The sequence below is a fragment of the Dufourea novaeangliae genome, unplaced genomic scaffold, assembly GCF_001272555.1.
Source record: "Dufourea novaeangliae isolate 0120121106 unplaced genomic scaffold, ASM127255v1 scaffold65, whole genome shotgun sequence".
Lineage (NCBI taxonomy): Eukaryota > Metazoa > Arthropoda > Insecta > Hymenoptera > Halictidae > Dufourea > Dufourea novaeangliae.
In genome coordinates, this window is record NW_015373961.1 from 1,215,461 (window position 1) to 1,231,359 (window position 15,899).

Here is a 15,899-nt window from a genome sequence, read left to right on the forward strand (position 1 = left end):
GTATTTCTCATTTCCCGTAATCAGAACGCTCCCGTCGTCGCCGTCGGCCGGTTTCGAATCGACGCCGCTTCGGTTTATAACCGACCTCCGCCGCTCTCCGAGTGCCCCGAGTCACGGAACCAGTCGAGGGCCAGGTCCACGGAACAATAGCGGCCCGTCGACGACGAAAGTGACGACACACAGAGAGAGAGAGACATAGAAAGAGAGACGGATCGTCAGCGAGAAGATTGAAGCAGGACGCGAGACAAATATACGGAGGGATGAAGAGGGCCGAGAGAGGGTTGTCGTATTATTAAGCAAGTAAATTAATAGAGGCTCCGAGAGAGCGGCGAGAAGGGTGAACACGAGAGGGTGGATTCCACGATAAACAATGCCTACACAGAGTCCGGAGTTTTGTACGCGGCGAGCGCACACGCGTTCCACGAGGGAGGATCCGTCCAATGTAACGGGGGTGTGTAGCCGTTGGTGGTAGAGACGAGGGGAGTGGAGGTGTGTGGAGAGGTGAATGGCAGAGAATCAAAGCCCGTGCGTGAGCTGGACGGTATATATATATACGCGTGAACACTACGACAGTGTGTTTGTGTGTGCATGGACACGGGGGTTGCTAAGCAAAGTAAGTAAAGCACCTGTGGGAGCTGGCTCGCTTTTCGAGGGTGGAAGGAGGTCGCCCGCGCGCCGTTCAGAGGTGGAGGAAGACGGGGGCAGGGGAAACGGAGCGGACCGAGGAAGAGAAAGAGAGATGGAAACGGTTGAAGGACGAAGAGCAACGAGGAATGAGGGAGAGAGAGAGGGAGAGAACGTGAGGGAATATAGAGAGAGGCCTGGCGAACAGGCGAGCCAACCCCGGGGAGGAAGCCAATCAATAAACTCACTCACTCGCTCTTCTACGGAGAGAGACCTACTGCTCTCCCTACGCTCCGCGATGCGACTATATATACAAGGCAACCTGGAAGCCTCCATTACGTACGCCCACTCTGCCGCTGCCTACAGCCATTTTGTAACCGTTCCCCGTGCACGGTTTCACTCGGAATCTCGGGCTCGATGTGCCCTCTTCTCATCCCCCTCGAGACCCCCCCTAAGGTATATCGGGAGACCGTTTCGTCTGACGAGGAGAGGACAGACAGAGGGGGGAGATAGAGTAGTTTCGGGCGAGATCAAAGGAAACCGAGTAGGCTAGCTTCTCTAGACTCCGATATTGAATTCCTCCTCCCGTTTAGCGATTTTTATCCTATCCGATAACAACTTTCTCTCTCTCTCTCTCTCTCCCTCTGTGTCCAGGTTTCACCCGATGATCGTCGGAGGTAGGAAACGTACGGACAAAGGTCTATGGAGCGTCGCGTGTGAAACGCAATATGAAAACGGAGGGGGCGAACGCTGCTGGTTTCGAAAAAGAACGAAGGGATTCACAGATTTACGATGGTACGGAAGAAAAATTCGAGGCGAGGCCAAGTGTTTCCAATTACCGTCCGGACGGCGTCGAAAATCTACGTCGATGTCTCATTTTGTCAACGGCACGCGACACATGGTCGTCTCGAAAATAGCCCTTCTAACTGATTCCCACGAAACCGAGCCGCGGTTTCGAGAACCGGAGGAGGTTTCCATAGCGGGCGCCAGCTTTCCAATTATCGCATGCGGGTTACCGGGTTATACGAATCGTGATATATTCTTTTCTTTTTTTCGTGCTTCTGTCACTTTTGTATATTCCTTCGCGAGGAAAGCATGTTCGACCTGGTTTATATGCTCGATGCACGACAGAAATCGCGAACATAGGTGTCACGATATCGCGTTGTATTCCGTTTAAAGTTGTTTCGTATTAAACTCTCGTGGAAATGGTCTGCAACGGATCGACAAACTTTCTAGTTTTATTATACTCCTCTTTTTTTTTTTTTAATTTTAATTCCGTCCCGATAAATGATCGTTCCCTCGTTCTGGCAGATTTTGATATATCGCCGGTGTATCGCGATCCAACACGTCGAGGTTCCGCGGGTCGAGGCGTTCACCCGAAATAAATTCCCGTCGTAAATTCGCCCGTCAGCTTTTTGGTCCGCGGCTGCCATTATTAATCAAAACACCGGGATCCTGCAACGAAAATACGCGGCACGGACCAGAGTTGACGGGTGGGGGAATCACTTACTTCCCGATACAATGTTTACGGGATCGGAGTGTCGTCCTAAGTGACGACCTCTTCAACGCCGTCGATACGCTCCCGCCTTTCTCCCATACCCCCACCCCACCCCTTAGGCAAGATGAAGTACAAGGGTCCTCGTGTTGACAGCACCCTCGTAACTCTTATCCACGAGCAGGAAGAACGAGCATCCGGTTTGCTCGTCACCCTTCTTACGGATTAATTGTCGCCTACCTTGACTGAGCGTGCGTCACACGTTGCGCAGTTTTAAAGCCTGACGGGAACGAATGAGATTAAGGGGACTTGGAAGTCGCGGAGGTGACAACGATATCACACCGAGTTTTACACGTATTGTTTTACGTTGTTGCTGGGTGTCACGCGTTGCCGTTTCTGACGTGTCTTTCTATTTAACGGGCTTGTAACAAAAAATGCCCTTCGTTAACGTTTGTGTTTCTTTTTCAGGAGAGTGAACAAACAGTCTTAAGATCGATTTTCTTTTCAGAATAAATCAGGACGTAAGTCATTTTTTTATAGTACATATACATATAAAAACCGAAACATTCAACTCCCGACGTCTAAATATTCACTACGTTAATATTTTTATCCAATTATCTGGTTCTCAAATATCATTAGAAAAAATATTGCAGACAATTTGTAGGACATCATGCGATCCGATAAAACTACGAGGTAGACTTTCATTCTGAGCGAACTAATTTCCTTCATCCTCCGTCGAGAACAAGAATTCTATGCTCCGTATAAACACCGTTGCATCAACGGATTTCCCGAAAGAAAGATCCATCTAAATAGGAATATTTCTCGTTTACAGGTCGTTCGGAACGCGACCGTCAGCCGAGAAACGGCAATCGTCTTTCCCATATACGCTTGAACAGGCGAAAATTGTCTGGCACTCCGGGTTACGCGGTCTGGGTAAAGATATTACGGATTCGCGATAACGATAACCATTCCTTGACGGGATATGTGTAGCGAGTACGAGATCGTGACTCTTGTTTTAATGGCGGCACTGAGCACCACTACCGACAGAGTAAGGGTGTGAGAAAGGGAGGGGAAGAGAGAGACCGAGAGTAGTAGAGAGTGGATGGTGGTTTAATCTAATGGAGCCGAGAGACCATGAAACCTGGTGATAAACTTACCCGTAGGCGGCCAGGGTTGGATCGTAGGGGTAGTAACCCGTGGCAGCAGGTTGAAGGGCGGCCGTGCCCCATGCAGCACCCATATCCGCCGTCATGCCCATCCCCGTCGTGTCCTTCAATCCGTACGGATTTCCCTGCAATGCCATCGAGCGATTGATTATTATGGCGAAGGGTGGAAAATGTAACGTATTAGAAGTGCTGATTACAGTTTAACTGTATTCAGGGAGATTTCATTGGTAAGATCATGATTATAATTCGAAAATATTATACTCGTATTATTGCTCAATTAATTGTAGTGCTGAAAGGAAAGTTAATCGTTCGAAAATTGCACTGGGGCAATAGTACCTACGTAATTTACTGAGATTGAATTTTAACCCTGAGATAAAAAAGAAAGATTTTGTAAGATGCTTCTATTGTCTTGATTCTAACGAGGATTAACTTTTGCTTTGACTAGGCAAGAGAAGAATACTATTTCGTGTAATGATACGACGAAAGTTATTCTGTTCGAAGTTCGGTATCCAGACAGAATGTTCTAAGATTAATGCTCACTAATATAAACACGTTTATTCTACGTGTATTTCGAAACCAGTCGGATCATACCACGAGTCTCCATAAAATGTAAAACGAAGCAGATCAGAAACAACATCACAGACGTCAGAAGTAGTGAGAACAGACGACTGAATGTGTCTACCACGATGTTTTTGCGGCTGCTATCGTCGCACAGCCGGTGACAAGAATACTTCAGATTCTAGTGTTCAATCTAATTCCGTCGCATCACGCGACAAGAGAGTACTGTTTTCATTACAACTTTTAAAACAATGATTGATCGACTGTAAACGACGATCGTCACCAAGAATGTAGTCTCTGGATCGACATTGTGTATAAACTGCCAACACGATCTCACGATGTACTTACACACCTTCCAAATATATGTACCATGAAAGATACAAGAATGCGTATACCGTTTGTTAAGAATTTTCAGCTCGGTATTTCTAAATACCTAGACTGTCTATTGACAAGAGTATCGATTAATTATACATACAAGCTATTGCAGAACTGGTCGTTCAATTTTATAGTTTTCATACGAAAGTTACGATTCTACACCGAAAATACATGGACGAAGTTCGAGTAATAAACTTTGAATCGATCCTTTCTGAAGATTAATACTATCGGTATCGATCTATTCAATTTGTAAAACACTCTCGATCACACGTAACATCGCATTCGTACAGCCATTTCTCAGACCGAAACTCGTCTCTCACAATCCCAGCGTCCCACTCGCGGCCATGACGCAATTTATGCAAATAACCCTGTCGTATTAAAATCGGCCGATCCATCATCGGAAACGACGATCTCTCGCGAATATGTACGGAACGAGGTCAGGAATGCATGGATCAATCACTCCATCGACGAATGACTGACGATCCGTTAATCGAGCTACACCCACGAGAACGCGAATCATTGGTGCGCCACGAAAAAGCAACAATCGAGCGTACCGACACGGTCATATCTCTCGTCAAATGGTCATCTTGTCCAACCATTCTATTTCTATACCAGATCTTCTTGAACAAACCAGAATATATGTTCCCTCTCGTTCAATCGGAAGCTTCGACCCATTTTATCAGCCTCCCAGCCCATTTAGATTTTCACACATAAACACTATCACCAGAGTTTGTAGTACTGTTAATAAATTTCACACAAATATCGACGTATTCTCAGCCACAACCATTTCGCTAAGAAGATCAATGTATCACTAATTCACCTCACGAGAACGAATTCCTAACTAAAGTCGCAACACGACCTTCAACATACTGATTACCACAGAAATATCTCACACAGTTACCTAAAATATTCCAAACAAAATCCAAGGAAGCACGCCAAGTAACGTGCTGAAAGATCGCCAAAAAAATAAAAATTAAAACCCAAACTACGCTTCCCGAACTTCCATACAAAGTACTCTTAATACCCACAAATCTAGTAACACTGTTGCAAGCACAACCAGTGTGCACGGTAAAAGAGAGACGCGAGTTAACGAAGAAACGCCAGACCGGATATGCACACCAATAGGGAGGAGTCGGATAAAACGTTTTCGAGGTGTCGCTGCAAAACGCGTCGTAAAGACGCTCGCGTGAAGGCGAGAGAGGACTGGGTCCAATGGAAAAGAGAGAAGGGCAAGAAAGAGAGAAGGAGTTTGGACGGAGAGGAAAGCCTCGCGAGAGGCGGCTAATGGTAGCACAATGGGATATTATTAGAGCGAAGGCTTAGAGGCGTTTGGCGCCAGGAAGTTTCGCGTTACAGAGAGATCGACGTCGAGACTCCTCCGGTAGCCCTCCAACTCTTAATTCCCTCGGGGCCCATACCCTCGTTTCGATTCCCGAATAACCCCCCTGGCCCAAACAGTTCTTCTTTTTTTCCCCATTCTTTTTGTCGAAGACAGAAAGAGAGAAGGAGTTTGTTCCCCCCTCTAACTCGATTTCTCTCAGCGTACCCTTTCCACGGGAGCGACTTTAATGGCGAACCACGGGTGGTCCAGCGTCGACGCCTCGGACTATTGTTACGACTGGAGAACGCCGTGGCTCGGTCAGCAGCCGATTATACGAAAGCCCGTTGGTGCATTAAGCTAGCAATAAGCGTGCACCTTGAGGTTTCTGAACGCGTCTGGTAATCGTTAACCGTGGTTTAACCTCGATACACTTAAGGACGATTCTATTGGAGGTTGCGGCGAGGTTTCGAAGCTGATCGAGTATCGGATATTCGCTGAAGATGCTGGATCTGAATACGTGTTTAAATGATTATGACGAAAGTTTGGAAATTTCGGTTTCGGAGCGTCAAACGGATATAGATGAACGATGTTACTTGTTAATCACTGTACCAATCTCAACGACCAGCAACCCTGAATAATGAATCGACGATTAAACTCGACTGTCCCGACTACGATTCCAATCCTGTTCATCAATATTTATTTATATATCAGGACGTTCTCTCTTTTGTACACGTAGGATCGGTCGATGGTTTATTTCGGGCAGCGACTCGAAGACTGGTGAATCTCCCGTGGAATCGGTAAATAATCTATTACACGCGGCAGGATTCGTGCAACATGCGCAAATACGGAACGTTCATTCGTGGAATTCCAGACTATTCACAGCTAGATACAATAAAATCGCTATCAATTTCGCCAACTGTGATTAATCTTTCATCTTCGCGAGGATTAACAAGACAGAATGAAATAGGTACCGAGAACTCGAATACAATGTTGTAGTGTCGAAATACAGAATTGAATTGAACGATTAAACTATAAATCTCGTCACCGATCAAAACACGGTATACGGCGGTTGAAATTTCTTTTCCGTGTCTACCAAGAGTGACAGTGCACGCGGCGATTCCGCGAATACGAGGGAGGGAAACATTTGTTGCAATCAAATGAGTCGGGAATTACAGGTTCGAATTTTCAGTAAATTGTCGCCACGTTATCGGTCGCCGTTCCGTCGCTTTTTGTCGTGACACACGCGTGTCAGACCGTTTTCGATCGGCGGAAGATGCCGCGGCTGATTATTAGCGAGCGCGTGCACACACATGTACGTGCACAAATACACGGTTGGTTGTGTAGTGGGGTTGCTTTGTGGCCAAGCACGCACGCCCTCGGATACGTGACGACACGCGAAATTATTAAACGAGGGGGATGGACTCGCATCAATTCGATTAACGGTAGATTCGAGAACGAACAAACGCTCCCTTTTTTTTCTCTCTCTATGTATTTTTTTTCCAGTGGAACGATTCGAGTCTCACAACCAACATCGCGATCGTTATTTCGCGTGGACGTCCCGTGGAGAGGGGTGTGAAACGCTCGCAAAGCCACGAGAAACCTTCGGGGGATGACACCAGCGACTGCGATCGTAAAACTTCTCTGATCATTTGCAATTTTATTGCATTTATTAATCCTGTTTTTCTTTAGGAAAGAACTCGATTAGGCAAAATTATAAATATATTCACATCCTTTTTTATGGTTATTAGCAGGAAACTAGGGTGCTCTTACGTGAAGTCGATCTAATGACGGAATAAGTAGAACAAGTCAACACGTTGACTGCCACAGTGAAAAAGGCCGTACGTAGCCAGACACGCTTCATTTCGTTTTTATTATTTTATTTTTAATATTTAATTTTAATTTTAATCAATTTTCCAGGATTATTATTTGATATACCCTTGTAAGTAAAAACCGTTTCCAGCTTATAGTTCCACCACGCTCTAACAATACTTATTTCCCGGACTACGGTTGATATTGCCTACAAGAACGAAGTGAAATTCCGTAACACATTCAAATATTCGCCAAGTCCCATCCCCTAACGAGAATCTCTAAGAAAAGAAGCTTCTCGAACATTTCCGGAAAATTACTCTAAAACAACTCTCCCCGAGTTTCATCCCCGGGCCGATTCCCTCCATATACACTCCCCAATTAGTATGCGCAGCCGCGTCGCCGAAAGTTCTCCAAACAAGCTAGTTTCCGAAACTCCGGCGGGTTAAGTCTCGTTCCACGGAGTTCGATCCAACGGGGCCAAGCGACAAAAGACAACCCTGACGTTGGTCGGGAGGGGTCGGGGGAGGGGGTTAGAGAAGTTGACCGAATATAAAGAGGGAACGTCACGCGAGACCTTCGAGTCTAAAGTTCGAAGCTCGGCCGAGCAGTTCGTCCGTGATAATTTAATTAACGTCTAGAGGGAAAACGGGGATGAGTATCGACGCAGCGATGATGAAGCCGTAGAGAGCCACTCGCGCGGGATAGAGATTTCGGGATGCCTCGACTCGCCTCGGTTACGGGAAACCGTCGATTCGCGAGATGAGGATCGTTGAGTCGAGAGGAATCATCCCCTCCATTCTGGGCGATGGGGAGCACGATGGAGCAGTCGCGTTTTTTATTTATTCCGTCGAGGCTCGTTCGTTGAACAAGGACCACCCGTGTGCTCACTTTAAAGAGCCCCGGTTTTTCTTAGTCCCTTTATCGCTCTTCGAGCTCTATCGCGCGCCACCACCCACTTCATTCAATGCTAATCCGATTCTTATTATATTATAATGCTCGTCGGAAAACGACGGCGCTTGAATCGTCGGAAGCACGTGCTTCCCATTTAACGATCCGTAGCCCGGGCACAAAGGGTCGCGGGGAACCGGTGAGAATTCACGAGTGAAGAAATTTCGAGGGGTGGGGGATTGAAACTGAGGGAAGGTTAGCAGTTGCGGGTTACCAGGGCTCTTCTAGTGCAATTCCTGACTGGTTCGAATGGTCTTGTTGCGTGAACAATATTTAATGGATGTTAAGGCTGATGATTCTGGAGCTTTATTACGCTTTATCCCCTGTAGATCTTTTAAAGGAACTATGAGGGAGAAAATAGACTATCCCAGAATTGATTCCGCAAAGAAATGAAAAGTAAAGTTTTGGAAGTTTTTGGAAAACTAAATTGCACGAACAAATGAACAGCTGTGACAGTGGGAATTGAAACGAGCCCATTCGTTGTCAATCGGGACAACATTTTAGTTCACTTTGTAGCCAATATATATCACGGCGACGATAAGATTACGTTACATTCGATGAACGTTACTAATAACTTCACCCTCGCTGATAAGATTAGTTTACGCGGCGGGCGACGCGAACGACAACTGTTTTCGCGCGATAACGCGCAGCTTTATGACCGATCGACCGTGCGCCTAGGAACTGACCGGCGTATTTTCACGAGCATCTTGATCATTAACGATTTCAGTGGAACATACATCGTACAACAATGTTACGGTATCTTCTTGTGATAGTGATACAAATGACACAGAATCCTATCTAGATTTGCCTTTACGATTCTGTACCCAAACATAGTGTACACTCTATTTCCGATTCGGTTATTAATAACTATTTTACCTTAAGTTACTAATAACTATTTTACCGATTAATTCGGTACACAAATATCTATTTTACCTTAAGGCCTTGGTATATAATTTGGATCCCAAAAAAGCTATAACATTGTATAACGTCGGAATTTTTCTCAACAAAATCATAAATATTTGATAATAAACTTTTAAAGTTTCTGACTAGCGAAACTACGAAATATTGTCACGCGTTCGGTAAGTTCATACCTCATAACAGTCCACTTTAATAGCCGCCTCTGGATGGCAAGGGTAAAGTAGCGAATCGCGAGAGGGTGGACAGTGGTTCGCGTGAACAGACCCGCCGGGACAGATCCAAGGGCCGGTGCTCGTCAAAATTCTCAAAATTCCCGGTGACCAGAACGCTTATGACATTCCAAGGTGGAGGCTGCCCGATCGTCGCGTGCACGAAATTGCACGACGCCGCTGAAATTCCACGAAGGGCTGACCGATACCGCTGCAATTTATTGCGATAAAGGTGCAAAGCTATGACGTTCGGCGCACCGTCTCGCGACAAATGGCATTCCTCGAGTGTCGATCGGTCAATCCCTGGTCAATTAATAACGTCGGGGTACCATCACGGAATTTTCCTTGCGAGGTCTAAAACATTGTAGGAGCGTGTTTCGGTACTATGAACGAAGGCTTGAGTAACTAATGTTGGTGTCAAAGACAAACAGAATGGTAAAACAAAAGTCGTATACCTATAAATGAATCGTTTTTTCGAAAGTTCAGGTTTGTGCAGTATTGTTCGATTTTAATTTGCGTTACCATTTATCAAAGCAGGTGGGTGTTTCAGAATTAACCACAGGATAACTAAGAAGGAATTAAAGGATGATCGTTGCATTTACATGATCCCCAATTTAAAGACACCCCTGTACATACATATGTACAGGCATCAGAGGCAACAGTGGTAAGGTTGATCTGCTTTCATTGGTGGAACATTCTATTGTAGTACGCAATCGGATCAACTGATCAAATAGCATACACCCACTTTGTCCTCACACGATCCGACACTCCGAAGGATGTATCAACCATATCTACCACATCGCTTCTGCACATGTATAGAATTTACTTTAATACACGTTTTTCAGGGACATTTTGTATAAGCAAAATTCATGGAGTTACCAGTCTAGTATAGAATATAGAAATCCATTCGTACACGCGTCGTTAAACGGGACTCGAGACAACCCAGTTTTATATATCTCCCGAAAAGAACACTCTGAGCTGTTGCGACGGGTGCAAGAGCAACCCTGTGCACCCAGCTGAACCCGTCCCCTTTCCATTTCAAGTCGGTTTCAAATCTTCCGCATAAGTCGAGTCAAAACGCCGGGAATACGTAGCTCCGCTCGCCTTTAACGCCGCCACGACCATCATCCCCCGAACAGTGCAAGTCCCCGACTACCCTCCCAGTAGCCTCAATATTTTATCGTTGCGTTTTATACGCGCAGGATGCCGGTCGTCGTGCGCAACGAGCATTAACCGAGGGTCCCTCCGTCCAGACGGTAGCACGATCCTCCTCCCGGAAAAATAAAGATCGGCGAGCCCGCGACGCAGCCCCCTATTTACCGGGGACGCGTTTACATACATTAAAGTCTTAGGACGGGGGAGGATTATGTATGGCGGGCGCGAAACGCGTTGCACACCAAGCTGAGCTGTTCAGGCACATTGTATCGCATGCGAGCAGCGCGTAACTGCCAATTATAAGAGCGTAAACGGTACGCGATTAAGAGTGCTACGTGTGTTACGCTTATCAATGGCCCGTAAAGTAACGCATTTCGCGATATCGCGGATCGGAATGCCCAGGCATGGAGGCCGACTCTTGTTCCCCGTGGATGTAGTCATGCGAACCCCGAGGGCTGGAGCCGGACGATCTCTTCGTCTCGTGACGACGAGTAATATTAGGCGCGTATTAATTCGGTGTCCTTTTTTTTTTGGAGAAGTCTAGCGTTTATTCGCAAAAGAATAGTTAACATTAAAAAATTCAATTGTGTACCAAATGCCTTCGTGGCAAATTGTATACTTGTATATGTATATTAATAAAGAAAACTTTCCTTTATTTTATTATTAATTTTTTACTCTTTGACTTGAAAATTTGTCGGTGTACCTGGACGTTCTTCGTCGGGTTGTGAGAAATCACCGCTTTGGAAGTTTGAAGTTTTGCAGGTTTTATTAAGGCACGTATTATTAAGAAATAATTAAATTCTGTGAATATTAAACAGTTGTTTCATAGTAACCTGTAAAAGAAGAATGTCTCTTCGTTCATTTAAAATTTGCAGTCACTGTACACAGGACTATTTTCACAGGTAATGCACCTAATTATAGAACCTCCGTATTGCCTGTAACGCCGTTTGTATCGATTCTATAAGTAGATTCGTTTCACCGCGGACCAGATTTGCGTTTCCTTTTTCGGCCGCTTCCTCCTTCGATGGTAGATTTATCATCTTTTCTTGAACGAATCACGCGCTCGAAACGGAACTCCGAATGCAATTTTCTCCAGCTGGCTTCGATAACCGTTTCGTACCGGCGTCTAATCGGCGAAGGTGAACGCGGTTTATGAATGGCATTATCAGGGACAGTTGACATAATAACTGTACCCGCGTGTCACGGAATATCCCGACGGCAATTAAGCACCGGCGTTGAAACGCAGTCGGCCCGCGGAACGAACTGTGAAATAGCAGAAATTAAGCCGGGTATTAAATCTGCATTCCTTCCGTCCCGCTCGTTCTGCCCGTTACCGCGATAAAGCGCCAATCTAAATTAATTTGTCGAATCGATACGGTGCGTCGAGGGACGCCGGGACATTCATAACGACGTGGATTCGCGTCGACTATTGATCACAGACCTCTCGATCCGGCGCTTACGAAAATGGGTCATTACTCCACTTTTTCAATCGGATACAGTTCTTCACACGCCATTCGTAAACACGTGAGAATACGAATTAAATTCTGAACACTGTGGCATATCTGCACTGAGACGAAAACAGCATCTAAACGAATGAGTTTACGAACAGAAAGTGATTGACAAGTTAATCCCTTCATCCCCTCTTCAGTTACAGTAGAATATTCCATGAAGCATAAATTCCAATGACTTATTAAAAAAAAGAAAAATAGTGCAATCCTTGGAGACACTACCCTGAAATGAGAAAAACCCAGAAATGGTTCTCCACGTCTCCTAAGACAATGGAGCGCAGATAAAATGTTTTCGTATCGTTATCGGCTCGAATAGAAACTGATTACGGCGGCAAGATCAAAACGTCAGGTGACCGTTCGTGGTTGTGTGGACATGGTAACGTGTCCCGAGAAAAATCGTGCACGATACAAACGAGTATTATCGAGAGATCGATGGCAACACGATAACTTTCTACTCGAGAATCGTTGTTACGCAATTACGTGAGGGAAACACAGGGAGAAATTTTAGTGTCGCGCGAACGAAGTGAGTCACGTTTAACGGAGCATCAAACGATTCGTTTATCGCGGATATCGCCGGGGTTTTCGTTCATTTTGTCGTCGGATCCGTATAATTTTGGCCAATCGCGAGGTGGCCAGCCGTTATCGGAAGGGACACGCGCTGATTGGCCCGATTTCCCGGCAGGTGGACGATGGAAATTCGTTGTAAACCGTGTAAATATGGACACCCGATATCTCCGATATACGCTTCATTGAACTCTGCTCACCTCACGCTATTACCTTGTCCTATTTACGAGCAGTCGGCCAGCTGTCCCGTTAATTAAATCGGGCCACGGAAGAGTGTCGAGATAAGAAAACCCAGAAGTTTTTGGTACAGAGATAACGGAGCCTCGAGCCGTGACTCCTGAAGTGTTTCGGTTCAATTCTGTCCAACGTTTCATTACGATCGATAAAAGTTCTTCGAATCTGTCACGTAGTTTGCCACTTCTCACGGTTTATTATTCTACGAATCACTAAATGTCTACCAGTTTCGACGAATGATGATAGCATGCGATCAAAGTTAATTGAACAGTTGTTGGAGAAATCGTTAAATTAAGAATCATACAAAAATATGGACAAGCAAACGTAACTGGTCTACCTGACTTAACAAGTTAGTAACAGCTTCAGTTTATTGATCCTGCCGGAGTAATATTGAATTATAATTTATTTTTCCTCCTGGTAGGTCCACGTGTCTCCGTCTCAATCAGCATCGATTCCAATCGACTGTTGAATTTATAAACGAAAAAATTCAGAATATTTAATTTTATTCCGACTCGAACAAAGCCGCGCCGGGAATCCTTGGTGCTCGGAGAGCCTCTCGTTTGCTCCGATTCGATCGGAAACAGTCTCGCGGGGCATTCCGGCCGCGGGCGGAGCAGGGGGATAGATGAATCGACATCGTCCAAAAGCAACCAATTAGTATAATTATACCGATAAATTCAAATTTAATTGGCTCTGCTTCCTGCCTCGCCTCTCGGGGAATCCGTGGCGAATTCTCGTATCAAAATAATAATAATACGCCCCACGATTATCTCTAAGCCCCGATGCATTTCGTGGAACCGCTATGCAAACCGTTCCATTTCGTCTGGAAACAACAAGCGTGTTGGTAACGCGTGCCTCGTATTGCGCTGAAAATAACAAAAATCGAAAGGAACGAAAAAATGGAAAGTATTGAAAAAATTCCCGGTGGTATACACCGTGTGTGCCTCGTTTGTCCGCGGTGCGATTCGAGCTGACCTTTCACTTCAGCCAGGATTAATGCACTTATCGTTCGCAACGGACACGATTGTAACGAGAAACGGAAAACGTTCGTCGTGGTTAATAAATGCAGAATCTCATTATCGGTCCTCTTTCTTCCACCCTCCCCCTCGGTGACTGTGCGTCGCTTCAAATGGTTCTCGCAACATCTGGCGGACCTGCTTGTGTTTTCCCGGCTTGAATTTTTTTATCGTTTCTCTACCTCCTGGTGGCCGAGTATATTCGCACACGCTCGAGCGTGGATATAAATTGGCCGAAACCGCGCGATATCGATCTTGCGTCTATATTTCTATACGTCTACGTCAACTGGACTTTATCGGCGTATCGCTCCGATGTAACCGTGATTAAGCAACATTTCGCTAAGCGAGCACCGATTCCATCGTGGACTGAGGAGGGGAAGAAAGTCCTGGGCAAGAACATTCTGCCAGGCACGAACTGATTCGATTACTTCGTACTCGATATACTCGGCGAATTCCGAGGAGAATGTCTATTAATCGCACGCGTGTTTCCCGCGAGGAAACGTCGATTATATGTTGATAGATCCTGGACGTTACACCGAGTGAAAAACGCTGTGGCAACATGTGTCCAATTTGAATCGATCGCGGAGATATGTATGTAAATCTGAAAACGTTGAAACACGCTAGAACTGTAAGGTTGAATTTTTTTTCTTAGGTCTCATGTATGTAAAGTCTGGTGTGCTCGGTAACCTAACTGAACTGGTGATCTACTGGATGTGGGAATCACTACGAAATACTTCTAGACAGTGAACAATAATTGTTCAAGTTGTGTAGCTATTTCTTTACCAGAGCAGAAGCTATAGAATATTTATAGTTAATTCAATTATTATCGATGCCACCAGAATTGTTAAGGAATACTTTACGTACATCTCGAACAGGTCATCCACTATCTTCCTGTTTCTCAGATAATATTCGTCACGATTCTAATGTCGACGGTAGCTTAATTACCCGCGTCGACACATTCGTCGAGCATTACGCGAGTAGATTATCATCGAGTGCAAACTGGAGTGAAAACTACCCTCTGTCTTGGACGGTATTATTAGCCGAATTTCTTTCGAGCGGAGAACGAGCAGTGTCTTTGCACGAGAAACGCATGTTTCACAAGATTCCCGGTGGCGGTGGGTCCGCGAGTAGCTCGCGAGGGATTTCCCCCTTCCCACCACCCTCCTGAAATATAACCGCGAATCCATCACGGAGTCCTCGTTAGAAGCGTCGCACGTCTTCCGCGAACCGAAACTTAAACGAGATTATCGCTACCCGCTCTCGGCAGCCGGCCGTGAATAATTCGACGCAGCCTGCGACGAAGAAGAAGAAGAAGAAGAAGAAGAAGAAGACGAGACAGTGATGGAGGGGGGTTGGGGGTGGTGTGAGAGGACGATAGCGGGAGAGACGCGTCCCGAGGCACCATCGCCGGGATTCCAAGCTAATTCGTGGCAAGACCACGCGCTAATCCGTCTTAAGTTAAGGCCGCGCGAGTAATAATCGCCCGGCACGCCTAGCTCGACGGGCCAATCAATCTGTGCAGTCGCGCATATTTTACGGGGACGTGAAAACGTTACAAAGCGTATTGCAAAAGCTGTAATGCTCTCCGCCCGCGACGTGACGCGACGTTCTCCGCTTTCCGTGGACCAGGGGGCTAATAAACCGTTTAATGATTGTACGTTTATAAATACGTACCGGCTCGTAACTCTTCCGATTAGTCGTGGCACGTGTAATTTGCCTGATTTATAGCTGGCGAACGATCCGTTGGACCGACAACGCGTCGAATTTTCCCGCGGGGGTGGCCGTCGAGCGCAGATTTCCGAAACGTTTGCACACGTCAAGTTAGTGCGTTACGTGTTTCGAGCACGCGTTCGGTAACGGTGCTGGTTACACACACATATACATGTGTACGGATATAATCGTTTGACGTAATAGCGTATTATTATTGGTAAAATGTTGCGGGGAACGATGCATGACGGATGTAATTAAGATCCGATCATTTTTATCGGGTCTGTTTACG

At 45.8% G+C, this 15,899-nt stretch overlaps 1 protein-coding gene across 1 annotated transcript in view; it reads right to left on the reverse strand.

Moving 5' to 3' along the window:
• The window catches only part of LOC107186598 (homeobox protein caupolican-like), an 80,915-nt gene that overhangs the window by 15,976 nt on the left and 49,040 nt on the right, over positions 1-15,899 (reverse strand). The window contains exon 3 of the mRNA XM_015574495.1: positions 3,277-3,410. Within this exon, the coding sequence (XP_015429981.1) occupies positions 3,277-3,410 (134 nt within the window). The remainder of the gene's footprint in view (positions 1-3,276; positions 3,411-15,899) is intronic.